This window comes from Canis lupus, chromosome 21 (genome assembly GCF_048164855.1).
Source record: "Canis lupus baileyi chromosome 21, mCanLup2.hap1, whole genome shotgun sequence".
Classification (NCBI taxonomy): Eukaryota; Metazoa; Chordata; class Mammalia; order Carnivora; family Canidae; genus Canis; species Canis lupus.
In genome coordinates, this window is record NC_132858.1 from 8,510,957 (window position 1) to 8,524,730 (window position 13,774).

The window sequence follows — 13,774 nt, forward strand, 5'->3', positions numbered from 1 at the left end:
CCTCCCTTCCTCCCATCATCCACCCATCTATCCACCATTCACCTACCTATTCATTCACTCAGACAACCACCCATCCACCCATCTATGTATCCATCCACCCATCCATCCATCCATCCATCCATCCATCCATCCATCCATCCATCCACTCACTTACCTACCCGTTCACTCAAACAACCACCCATCCATCCACCCATCTATCTATCTATCTATCCATCCTCTATCCATTCCCCTCACCCATGACTCCCCAACCCTGTATTCTCTGAGGCTTGAGCATTTGCCAAGTTCATGACAGATGCCAAGGAAGAGGAGATAAGTCAGAGTCAGCTCTGTTCTACCCTGGAGGAGACAGACATAGGAAGTAAGGGGTAGAAGGGTCCACCCCTCTTGAACCAGGCAACATTGAGTTGGGGGATCTGCTCGCCTCTCCCTCTGGCTTCTCCCAAGTCAGGCACCAAACTGCCTTCCTGCTTTCTGGAGGAAGAGGAGGGCTCATAAGACCATGTCTTTGGCCAGAGGTGGGGAATCAGCATAAGCATCTTCTGAGAGTCCACTAACAGCCTTGGGAACACTTCCAGAACTGACCTCCTCATATTCTCCTGAAACAGTACCCCCTTGGCATGGCACTCAGTTGGGATCCTGAGCCTAAACTCTGAATTTCAGGGTCTACAGTTTTTTTGAAAGTATGTTCATTCACAGGTGAGCATAGGTTGGTGGTTTTGGTGGTTTTAAGCAGAACGTATATAATTCTGTAACCACAGGAGACCTTGGGGATGATATAGCCATTTTACAGGTGGGGAAACTGAGGCCCATGCAGGTGGCTCATGTCAGAACTGGGACAGGGCCCCTGGCATCTGAACTCACAGGCTTGGGCCTCATCAGGCTCAAAGCTGGTCCTGAGGACTTCAGATTAGTACACCTAATTACATATTTAGGACTGGCCCCATGTAGACTGAGCCAGTGCTGTGGAGTTGGGAGAAGGCAGGAGGAGGGGGCTGGGCTGGCTCAGGTCATCTCCTCCTGGCTCTGCATGCAGTGGCTCCTGCTGGCAACTTGAAATCAGCCATGGTGGGAATATTCACACTGTGGACCCTGGCAAAGGCTACGAGCCAAGTTGGAGATAAGCAAGGGTACGAGGGAGGGCAGACACAGAGTTGGGGGCATGAGGGCAGAGGTTGCTTTTGGCAGGTAGCATCATGGAAAATTTCATGGAGCCGTGTAAACCCTGTCCTTTGGCTGCAAGTGGCTAGGGCATTTGGGGAGACAGCAGACCCATGTGCAGCTCTGGTGATGCCGGCGCTCTCCTGGTGGGGTACGAGTCAGTCTGAGGGCCGTGCAGGGGCTCGGCTGGTCCCAACCTGGAGTGTGCCTGGAATGCCAGCCTCCTTGTGCTCCTCTGCTGCTTCATTGCCATCCCCACCCATCCGCCTGCACTCCCAGCAACCCACACACCCAGTCGCCACCTGGGCATATACTAAATGTGGTCTGAGGGCGCTCTGAGCCAGGATCCTCCCTTGTAGTGAGGGACTTTGCTCCCAGCCTCCAAGAAGGGGCCATTGGGTCCGAAAAAAGAAAAGCACCAGGGTCTCCTGCCTAGTCCCACCAAAAAGGGTGAAATGAGAGTGAGTGCTCTTTGAGAATTTCAGCTTCTGCCGTAGAGTCAGGTGGTCCTGGGGTGCCTCCACTAGCTAGGCTCAGCAGCTCCAGTAAAGAGCCCCTTCTCCAACCCAGAAGATCTAGGGCTCCCTATGCAGGGGTTTTGAGCTAGATCCCCAGGAGACTACTCCCATCTGTGAAACTCCCTGTGGTTTCATTGGGTCTAAGCTGACCTCCAGTTATAGTAATGTGCTCTAACTCCAGGGTGGGAACACCAGCAAGGTCCAAAGCCCCCTAGTCAATTGCTTCACACCATGAAAGTGCTGGGGAACAATGGCTGTGGTGAAGCCAGAGTACACTTAATGTCTCATTGACCAAGCCCTGGAGAAGGAGGAGCCCTCCCTTGACCCAGCCAAGCCAGCTGCCCCTGTGTCCTGAGGGGCTCAGAACCAGGGTATACCCACAAAGTGCCAGGAGTCTGCAAAATCATCTATTAAACCTGATTCTCAATGCTCCATGATGGAGGCTGAATCACAGATCTTGATTTTCAGATGACACCAGGGGCAGAGTGAATGATCTTGTCTGCATCCCCCTCACCCATTACTCCACCAGTCAGCATTCTCCATTTTCTCCACTCAAACTGGCTCTGGCATCCCTAGGAACTGTTCCTCTCACCATTGTTTCATCACCTCGTCATCTGTGCATACTCACCACAAAACAAGAACACCCGAACCCCTCAAGTTTCAATTTGGATCCTACAACTTGTCCTGTGATTTGAATAAGAACCTGCATCAGTCTGATATTGAATTTCTGGGATAAATGGGGCAGAAACATGACTCTGGGCTTCTCTTGTTTTGGCCTTTGACCTGAAGGAACATGCAATCAGCTTGGACTTTGCTTTGAGAGCATCTCTTTGCAGAGAACTGCCCATTCACAGCTGCCTGCTTATGACCAAAGATATCCAGAAACCACTTCTCAGCTTTAGAAGCTTACCCATCATTGAAAGGAAAGGCTCTTCGAACATAATGATGTGATTGTCAAAATAATAACTTACACAGACAGGTTGAAATTTGAGTGAATCTCCCAGAATACAGAGCAAAAAGGCAAAAAGACAGAGAACATGAGAAAGAATGGGGGCAGGTGGGATGAACTCACATGGGCTGATAGGAAATCTAGAAAGATGGAACTGAGACAGGAAGTGAGGGTGTTTTCAAGGGAATAATAAAAGCATATTCTTAAAGCCAAAGCTGCTTCACTTTGAAAGAGCCCCTGGGATAGTGAACACAATGAATAAAGAAGAGACTTATACCCAGACCCATCATCATGACATTTCAGAATATTCAAGAAAAGTAGATACAATGAAGTTCTTACAAAGTTTTGGAGAGGTAAACAAAGGATCACCTACATGCAGTGAGTATCCGACAGCATCATAACCTCTCAGCAGAATGAGCAGAAGCAAGATGACAATGAAGCAGTGCCTTCATAGATTAGAAGGAAAACTATTTTGAATCTAGAATTCTACAACACTGAGCACATTTCAAAACCAGAGCCTTTCAGACATGGAAGTTGACATTCTAGGTACCTTTTACTGAGGTTGTTACTTGAGTATGTATCCTAGTAGAACAAGGCTAAAGAAATACCTCAATTACCAAGTAGCTCAATGAAGCTAAATCTCAGAATGATAATTATACATTGGGAACTGGGGGATGGCGTCCAAATGGGAGGACAGAGAGCTCCAGTAAGAATGAGATGGGTTCCAGTGATATAGAAGAAACAGGAAGATATTTAGTAGCATACTAGAGAAATAATTTCTCTTCCACAAGAAAAAAAGAGAGGCAATCAGAAACTCCAGGAAAAAAATAAGAACTTCATGCGACAATCATGATCCTAATATTAAGCTACACTGCGGCATTACTTTGAACAACTGATGGAGTAGAAGAATAAAAAAATCCAGTGGGTTCTGGTTATTAGAAAGCTCCTTTTCACGGGTTTATAAAGAGGAACTGCAGTCCTAGCCTTATACTTGGAAATGATATAAACATTTATAGTATCAAGATTAATGCTTTCCACTGGTTTTTAACTTTTGAAACCAACTATAGACAGAACCTAGAAGACTTTCACAGCAAAGAATTAATGATGCTTTCTGTTGTTAAATTTAGAAATAAAGTGTTAGGGAGGTAACCATCAGAAGAACAAAGCAAAACAAATCAAAAGATACTACCTCACACCTGAATGAGTCTGGATGGCTACTGTCAAAATACATAAAAGATGATCTAACTAATCTAACAATAGATAATCTAGCTAGAGGTACTTCTAACAAGATAACTAGTTAGAATGGCTATTGTCGAGAACACAAGATAACTACTATTGGTAAGGACATGAAGAAATTGGAATCGGCACTGTTGGTGGGAATGTAGTGTTACTATAGAAAACAGAATGGAGGCTCCTCAAGAAACTAAAAATAGAGCTACCACAGGATACAACAATGGTACTCCTGGCATTAACCAAAGATAAATGAAAACACTAACTCAAAAAGATATCTGCACCCAATGTTCGATGCAGCATTATTGACAACAGCCAAGATATGGAAACAACCTAAGTGTCCACTGACAGATGAATGGATAAAGAAGAAGTGTTATACATACACAATGGAATATGATTCAGTCATAAAACGAAATAAAATCTCACCATTTACAGCAACATGAATAAACTTCGAAAGCATTCTATTAAATGAAATAAGTCAGGTAGAGAATGACAAATACTGTATGATTTCACTTAAATGTAGAAGAAAGCAGAATAAATAAACAAGAGAAAAAAAAACCCATAAATATAGAGAACGTAGATACAAAGATTGGTGGTTGCCAGGAGGTGGGGATGAGGGAGTGGATAAAATAGGGGAAGGTGTCAAGAGGTATAAGCTCTCAGGTATAAGATAAATAAATCCCAGGGATGTAATGGACAGCATGGTGCCCACGGTTAAAAATCCTGTGTCGTATATTTGAAAGTTGCTGGGATACCACATCTGAACAGTTCTCATCACAAGGCAAAAATTGTAACGATGTGAGGTGACAGATGTTAACTAGACTTCTCACGGTGATCATTTTGCAATTTGTACAAATATCAAATCATTATGTTCTATACCGGAAACTAATATAATGTCATATGTTAATTATGTCTCAATAAAAAAAAAAGAAAAAAGAGACATAAGGGGTAATCACAGAGGTAGGAAGGTAATCCTCAGGCGAATGAAGCAAGACAAGTAAAAAATGGTCCCTCCTCCGAGCAGAGTTGCATAGAGGAAGCTGGGTAGGGGTGGGAGATGAGGTTTCTTTCCATTCCTAGCCCCGTGTCATTGGTTAGATTAATAACTTATTTTATTCTGTAATGGATGCTGTATCTGTCTCAAAATTTGTGGAAGGAAGAAAACTCTTACCCTGAGAATGGAGGAGGGGCAGGTGCCCTGGGGCAGTCAGGGGAAGTGGATACTTCGCTGAGGGCTGATGTCAGGAAGCAGCAAGAGGATCGGCAGAGGGTGAGCAGAGGGGCAGGAGTCCTGGACCCTTGTGATGGGTCATGTGGGAGGGGAGCAGACCCAGGTCTCCCACTTGGGCACTGGATGTGCTGTTTATCACGATGGTGATGGCAGAGGAAAACATTTTTTAGGGGAAACCATTGGGATGCACTCTCTGGGGCCATGACTCATCCCACTGGAGACCTGGCTCCAGCTGCCATATGCGTGCATATGGTCCCACTGGGAGAGCCAGCTGGAAGAGCTGTTGTGGTGACTTCTTATGTTGCCTGTGCCCAGAGATTCACCCCTCTCCTTCTTGGTCTCAAGAAAGTTACAAATTGATATATACTTGTAAAAAAATAAAAATACAGATATGGGGGGGAGGAAGATATCACAAAATTGCCTCATTCCCTATCCCAAAGGAGCTGCCTTGAGAGCTTCATTATTCATCACTAGGCCTAGCCATAAATTAACAGAGAGGAAAAAAAAAAAAAGCCCAGAGTATACTTCCTGGTGAATCCAGCAAGTGAACATACTTTGGGGATTAATGCCTCTCTTTTAAGTCTAAGGAATAATAAAAAACATAGAAATATAAAATAATGATGGAGGGAGAGTGGGGGAAATCAGTGTTTCTTGTCATTCAGTTCTTACTACCTACACGCCGAGGCAGTCTTCTGGAACACAAAGTTAGGGTTTCAAAGGAAAGCCAGCTACCCACACACGCTGTCCACAATTCAGCATCCCTCTGGATTTATATAGCGCATGCCTCTAAGCTGCAAGCACTAAGCATACATTTCCCCATTCATCCTGTCAGGAACACCACCGCGGATGTGGCCTGAGCTGGAAGTATGATCTCTACTTTGCAAACAGGGCTAGGGATCAGGGAATGGCGCACAGAGAGGGACAGCGAGTTGTCCAAGGTCACGCAGCATGTTAGCTGGAAAGTCAGATGAAAAAAACAAAAAAAAAATTTTTTTCAAGGGCTTCACAAGGCTTCAGATAATGTGCACATATAGTTCCATATTCAGAGTCTGTCTCTGGGGAGATCCTCAGGAAACCAGCAGTGGGGGTTTTCTCTGGGGAGGAGTGGGGGCCGGGAGAGGTAAGGATGAGAGGGGACCTGCTCTGATGCTGCACCTGCACATTTTGAATTTTTTATTGGTGTGTCTATATTTCCAATCGCCAATTTAAAAAAACGCATAGGGATCCCTGGGTGGCGCAGCGGTTTGGCGCCTGCCTTTGGCCCAGGGCGCGATCCTGGAGACCCGGGATCGAATCCCACATCAGGCTCCCGGTGCATGGAGCCTGCTTCTCCCTCTGCCTGTGTCTCTGCCTCCCTCTCTCTCTCTGTGTGACTATCATAAATAAATAAATAAAAAAAAATTAAAAAAAAAATAAAAAAAAAATAAAAAAATAAAAAAACGCATAAAATTGGATGATGAGGTCAGAAAGCCATGAAAGCATGCAGCTATGGCTCGTGGACGTTCGCCTGGAGAGCAGGCACGATTTGCCACCCTTCTCATTCAACTGGTCTCACTAAGGAAGAGGAATGGCAGCCCGTCACATTCTTAGATGCTTTCCCCGCGTGGTACTTCTGAACGCAGCCCTTCCAGGCAGGTCCGAAGCTGCAAGTGCAGCTTTGAATGTGTAAGGAGAGGTTCCACGAGGGATTTGCTGACAACAGGGAGCAGGTCCAGTGCCCGCACGCACCTCTGGTGCTCCTCCCTGTAAGACCCCAAAGAAGGTGGAGAGTCCTCCTCACCCTGCACTCACCCCACGTGCAGTGCCGTGGCGGGTCCTGGCCCTTCTTGCTACACCTTGCACCTGGAAGCCATCCACCTGTCTATCCCTAACCCTCCACTGGCCCGAGCTGCCACCATCACCATCATCTGGCCACCATCACCATCGTCTGGCCAGGAAGACAGCAATGGACTCACAACTGGTCTCCGTTCTTCCTTCCGTCTGTTTAACTCCTGCAAAGTTACCTGGATCATGTCACTCTTTTGCATAAAGCCATCTAGCATCCCCATGGTGTGAGTGGGAAGAAATCCACTCGTCTTCCACAGAGCAAAAGTCCTTCTGTGGCATCGTCCTTTCTACTCCCTTCCAGGCCACTGCTGTTTCTGTATGGCAGCTTCTCTTTTCACCTCAGGACCTTTGTACATGCTGGGCTTTCTGAAGACGGCTGTTTCTCACCAACTGCCAGGTTTCAAATCAAAAGTCACTTTGTCACAGAAACTTCCCTTGGCCCCTTATATAAAGCTAGCTGGCTCCAACCTGCCCAAGAGACTACATGGTGAAACTGTTGATTTGGTGCATAGCATTAACCACTCTGTGGGATTCCCTAGTTTATTTATGTACAAACTTCGCTATTTTCACCAATTAAGTTTTAATCTACATGAGGTCAGAGACTGTGCTCATCTTATTTACCTTTATATCCTTAGCTCCCTGAATATTTGGCTTTTGATGAATATTGGTTAGACAGACAAGAGGAATGGATGGGTGCATGGGCAGATGGATGGGTACATATGGATGGGTGGATGGGTAGATGGATGGTTGGGCAGATGGTTAAATGGATAGATGGTTGGATGGATGAGTCGGTAGATGACTGAATGGCTGGCTGATGGATGAGTGGATAGGTAACTGGATGGCTGGATGAGTGGATAGATGGATGGGGTACATTCAGCCTACAGTGAGAGCCTAAGGTCTCCTTTTCCTCTCTCACGTAGACTTCTCCTGGGTGCCCCATGCTAATGAGGCTGGAGATCTGATTTAAAATGAATGGGAACCTGAGACTCCCAAACTCTGTATTGAGAAGTGTTTTTAAAAACAAGATTGAAATATCTGTAAGGTCCTGTGTAGAAATGGTCCCAGGTTCTCTGCTTTCTGATCTTGATCATGTGCCTGCATTTCTAGACACTTCTGCTGTGTGCAAATAGGGGGAGTGGAAGGGAATCCTCAGAAGAGAACTGGTCAGAGTAACTGTACACATTCAACAATGGATGGGGGTGTTTTTGTCAGACGACCCTTAAGCTCAAAAGAGGGGGTGAAGAGGGGAGAGCCACCTCCTGACTGATTCAGAAACCGTCTACGTTGAGTCTCGCTTCCTACAGCATTTTTCTTCAATTACATCTGCATCTGCAACGGGGCGGCCTCCGCCGTGACTGCCTGCCCAGACCGTCGCCCCGCCGCCTACGGTGGGTAATTGGCCCGGGTGCTGGCGCACCACCCAGATCTCTGTGGCTCACCAGGCCGTGTCTGACGGAATTTGGAAGAGCGCTAATGAACTGCTGGCTGGCCTGCCCAGTGACACGTACGCCCCTCAGACGCCTTCTGCCCGTTTAGCCAGGGCCCGGCCTCACCCCAGCACCCGCTGGAGAGCTACGCATGCTGCCGCTGGGGTTGGGATGGCCAGTGAGAGCCACGAGCTCCCTCGCCCCTGCCAAGAGTGCAGTCTGGAAGGGGTCAGTTCTGGGAGGCAGTGGCCCCCCCCTACACTAACCCCTACCGCCCGTGTGGAAATGTCCAGACCTGATAACCCGGGTGCTATCATCATTCCATCTGCCCCACACACTTCATCAAATGATGGTTCCGTGTCTGCCAATTTCTCTCAAGCCCAGGCCAGGTCTGTGGTCAGCTTTGGGCAGTAACATCTCCACCGTGGGACGGACGGGGCTGTGGGCGAGGGTCCCGGATTCCAGGCGCAGGAACCCGTGCAGCCCAGGGCCAGGTCCTGATGTGACCTTCCTTCCTGCACTTCAGTGTTCTCTGTGAAGTGTTACCCACTGACTTCCAAGGTCACTGGAGGGTGGGCAGCAGCAGCTGTGATCGAGGAAAGGCATGGGCATGCGGCAGGAGGTTAATAAATGGCACGATGATTACTCGTGTGTCTTTCTGGGCAACTGAGCCCACAGTGGGTCTGATGCCCCCTCCCTGGGAGAGTGGGGGCGGACTCCTGAAACATGGTCAAGGGCACAGCTTTCATCATTTGCTCAGAAGCTACCAGGTGGCCCGGGTGTGGCTGGATGTCTTTCTTCTCTATGGTTCCAGACCTCGGACAGTAACATGTAAGACAAAAGTCTTTATCTGGGCACCCAAGAACAGGGAGGCATAGCTGGCAGGGATCTCACAGTCACCTGGTCTAACCTTCTATGACATTCTGGCAAGAGAATGCCTACCCTGCTTGACTCCCTGCAATGGTGGGGGGCTCATCACCTCTTGACACTGCTCTGTTCTACCTCTGAACAGCTACGACGGTTCTGCACACCTGCTGTTGGCCACGTGGCAGGTAGTATGTGTCCCTGGTGCGTTCCAGTCCTGTTGTCAGCCACGTGACATGCTACCAGCCAGCCTGGCCCCAGAGTCTTCTCTTCCAGACTCAGCCAACTCAGGTCCTTTGATGGTTCCTCTGTGGGGACTCCGCCTGTTTCAAATGCAGAGTTTGTGCATATGCACCTTCATGCACACATATGCATCAGGGGTGGCCTCTTGGTGGTTCTCTGCCAGCAACAGGCCTTGGGGGGACCGGGCCCTGCAGAAGCCATTGCCTGCAGGCAAGTCATGGCTGTCACAGGCTCTTCCCCAAAGCTGCACTCCTGGGCTGGATGGCCCTCCACATAACCATGGCGACAGCTCTAGGCCTTTCTTGGAGCTTCAGGCACCCTCCTTCACAAAGCATGACAGGCACATGGGCTGTGACCATGTGTCCAGGCTCCATTTCAACAGGCAGTCTCTTGCTGCGGCAGAAAAAATTCATCTGACCCAAACAGAGACTCCTCAGGAGAAGCCGGGGTCAGGCGTAGCTCCCTGGAAGTCACCAGCCTGGAGCATTCTCTCCCTCGGCTGTGCTGTTGGCCAGGCCAGGATCGCAACTTGAACATTCAAGGTCAACAAGTAGGCAACATTAGCAGGATCTGGACAGTTGGCCAAGCCCCTTAGGAGGCGGATGACCCAGTTCCTCTGCTGGGCGTGGGATTCTTGTCCTAACACATTTTGTTTATGACGGAAAGGTGGTTGGGACAGGTCAGCATGAAAACCACGTCCTATCTGCAATTTCACTGCTAGATGCGAGCCCCAAAGAACTGGAAACAGGTGTTCAAACATACTTGTGTGAGAACGTCCACAGCGGCACCATTCACAAGAGCCAAAAGGTGGAAGCAACCCAGATGCCCAACCACAGAGGAATGGCAAGCAAAATATGGTGCACATGCACAATGGAATATTCTTTGGCCTCAAAAAGGCAGGACATTCTAACACCTGCTACAACACGGATGGGCCTGGAAGACGCTACATGGAGTAAAATATGCCAGCCATAAAAAAAAAAAAACAAATTCTGTATGATTCTACTCCTATAATGTCCTGGAGTTCAGAGAGGGTGGAGAGTGGTCACAGGGGGGAGGGACGGGGTCAGTGTCCCCTGGGGACAGAGAGTGGCCGGTGCTCACAGGGCTGGAGGAGGGACGGGGTCAGTGTCTCTTGGGGACAGAGAGTGGCCGGTGGTCACAGGGCTGGGGGAGGGACGGGGTCAGTGTCTCTTGGGGCAGAGATTCAGTCTGAGAAGATAGAAAGTCCTAGAGATGGATGGAGGGATGTCCACACAACAACGTGAATACACCTAATGCTTCTGAGCTGTGCATTTAAAAATTATTGAGATCATAAATTTTACATTATGTGTATTTTATCACAATGAAGAAGTTTAGAAAGAAGGATGTACTGATCCCTCTAAACATGGATGAATCTCGTGGACGTTATTCTAAGCAGGGAAGCCCCACAGGAAAGGTCACACAATGAATGCCTGCCTCCCTTTACATGAAACTCCCAGAGAGTAGGTCGGTGGGGGCTAGTGCTGTGGGCAGGGGGGGTCATGGCTAGGCGCTCCCTTTTGGGGGGATGGAAATGTTCTAGAACTAGATGGCATGGTGGTTGCAAGATACTATGAATGTACTAAGGCCACAACGTACGTTTGGAAATGGCAGTTAGATTATGTGAATTTTATCCCAGTGAAAGAGAAACAGATGAAAGTAGGTTTGATCCCTCATAGGATCATAGTCTATGCTGCTCATCACAGACCCACCGGGGGCCCCAGGGTATGAGGCAGGGCCCAGGGCAGGGTGTTCAGACTCTTCTGCAGCCTGGGCCTTCGGGAGGAGATGGTTTGGTGGGCTTCTCTGAGGGGGCCCCAGGGATGGCCTGTCGGGTCACACAGCCTGCATCCCCCACGTTCTCTGTGTCACATGCTAACTCTCATTGAGGCCACCGTCCACGAAAAGCCCTCTGTCTGGGTCAGGGGACAGGATTTATTCTCCACACCCTCCCGGCCCCCAATGTAGGGAGTCTGGTGTTTGTGACAGGAATGAGGGGTAGAGAGACGTGGTGCTTGGGGACAGTGAGAGCCGGAGAAGCAGAAGTGACAGCAGGGCAGTGGCTGTCGGTGAGGCTCACCTGGCAGGACCCCAGCCTGCCTCGGCCTCCCCCAGAGTTACAGGGAAGAGGCACACAGACACCCATGGACATCTCGTGCCTGTATCGTTTCTGTGGGGAAGTTCGAACCTGTGCCCCATGTTGCATCACCAAAGGTGCACTGCTCTCTGCATGAACCAAACACTGCCCCCAACCGGCCTTTTAACAGACGTCAGAAAGCAAACCTGCCAGGCTCCAAGGCTCTGCCTGCTTGGGGCCACACTGTTCAAGGGGGATGAGTCTTTCTTGTACAAAAACCTCAACTCAGAGGCAGAAAGAAGCGTAAAATGTATCTGAGGTGGAAGCCCAGAGTGATGGCATCCTAAAGATTCCTGGTGGCCAGTGCCTGTCATCTCTGACATCTGTGCTGATCCCCACGTAATGCTTAGTCTTCCTCCTCCTGGTTAGGCAGCCCTCTCCTCCTCTGAGCCACCCCACAGGTACACCCAGCCCCGACCCCAAACCTCGGGCAGTACCGAGACCACATCTTGGGGAGGTTCTCCAGAAGACAGTGGCTTCAATGCAGCCCATGTACAGGGGGTCACAGCAGACCCACTGAGGGAAAAAGCCAAGGGGGCGCGAGTGCCCCATGCAAGCTGGTCCAGCGTTTTCATGGCACAGGTGAGCATCTTTGACCAGAGTGGGCCTGGCAGAGAAAGAGCCACATCTTACCTGGTAGCATCGAAGCTGTCATAGGAACCGACCGTGTAGTGCCTGAAGAGTTTCTTGCTGCGGTCTGCACGAGTTTCTGCACAGAGAGGGAAGAGAAACACGGTTTAGAAAAGTCACAGTCCCTGGACGCAGAAATCAGGCCAGCTGGGCCTTTCATTTATCTGACCTACGAAGCGCCAAGACTTGCTCTCCTGTGGAAAGATCTGGGAGGAAGTGAAGGCCTCGTTCTGGGACCTGACTTTGCAAAATTGGAGGAGCCCATATGAACCCCAAGGTCGGCTTTTGCAGAGTCAATACTCTGCCTTGTGGTTTAAGCTGGAATAACAGTGCGCCTTGGGCTCACGGAGCCCGCCAGCATGGTTTTCTCAAGTGCTGCTGGGTCTTCCAGCAGATCCGAGGGTGACTGCCTTTTGGGAAGAGAATGCTTATTGTTACTTTTCTGGTGATAGATGCTCTTTCCTAAAAAACAAACAAACAAAACCACAACCGTGATTCACATTCCTCATTAAGTCCTCTGCTTGCTTTTCTGACTCAGCAGATTTCGACATAAACTTCGGGGGACGTGGTATGAGCGCTGTCATTAGATTTAACGCATAGCTCAAGGCGGGACGGAGAAAACCCACCACCACACAAAAACAAGATTTGGCGGCTCAGTGATTTGCTGTTCAGATATTTCCCCCACAAATAAAATCTCCTGCACAACCTCCTTCCTAAGCCCTGGGAAAAAAACACAGAGGAATTATGGGACTGACCTCAGGAAAACAGCTTAAAATCTCACGATAACTTCTGTAACCCTCTCTGTGGCCAATCCACATTCTAAGCTGAACCAGCACACATATTCAAACCCCAAACATATACCTTCAGTTAAAAAATGAGTGCACGGGGATCCCTGGGTGGCGCAGCGGTTTAGCGCCTGCCTTTGGCCCAGGGCGCGATCCTGGAGACCCAGGATCAAATCCCACGTCGGGCTCCCGGTGCATGGAGCCTGCTTCTCCCTTTGCCTGTGTCTCTGCCTCTCTCTCTCTCTCACTGTGTGCCTATCATAAATAAATAAAAATTTTAAAAAAAAATGAGTGCACGTAAGCGTACTGAGGAAATTCAGGTAGCATCATTTGGCTCCTTTTATGCGGGAGGCAGGTGGTTCAGCAAACACGCAGGCTCATTTTCTGTACAGAATGGAGTTGCCTTTGGGGGATGGGAGGAGCAGATGTCCAGTCCAGGACTACATTTCCCAGCTGCCCTTGCATCCTGGTAGGGCCACATGACCACTTTCCACCAATTGAATGTGAGCAACGGAATGGCATATTTCATTACAAGGATGGGGTGGTGGTGGTGGGGTGTCTCTTGTGCCTCCCTACCCTCTCTTGCCACTTTGCCCAGCTCAGAGTTAGGACTGCTGGGCCCTAAAGGATGGTAGACTCTTCTAGGGTCCCCACAAGATGCCTGGGTCTCTGTATGTTGAACTGTTGAAGTGAGCAACAATTAGACGTCTACCACATCATGCTACACGAGAAGGACTTACTTGGTACAGCAGCTAAC

General features: G+C 49.0%; 1 protein-coding gene across 7 annotated transcripts in view; it reads right to left on the minus strand.

The window, feature by feature from the left end:
• Positions 1–13,774, minus strand: part of SHANK2 (SH3 and multiple ankyrin repeat domains 2) — a 510,376-nt gene that overhangs the window by 173,532 nt on the left and 323,070 nt on the right. For all 7 annotated transcript variants that reach the window (XM_072790331.1, XM_072790330.1, XM_072790327.1 and 4 more), the window contains one exon: positions 12,236–12,311. In XM_072790331.1, coding sequence (XP_072646432.1) covers positions 12,236–12,311 — 76 coding nt within the window. The remainder of the gene's footprint in view (positions 1–12,235; positions 12,312–13,774) is intronic.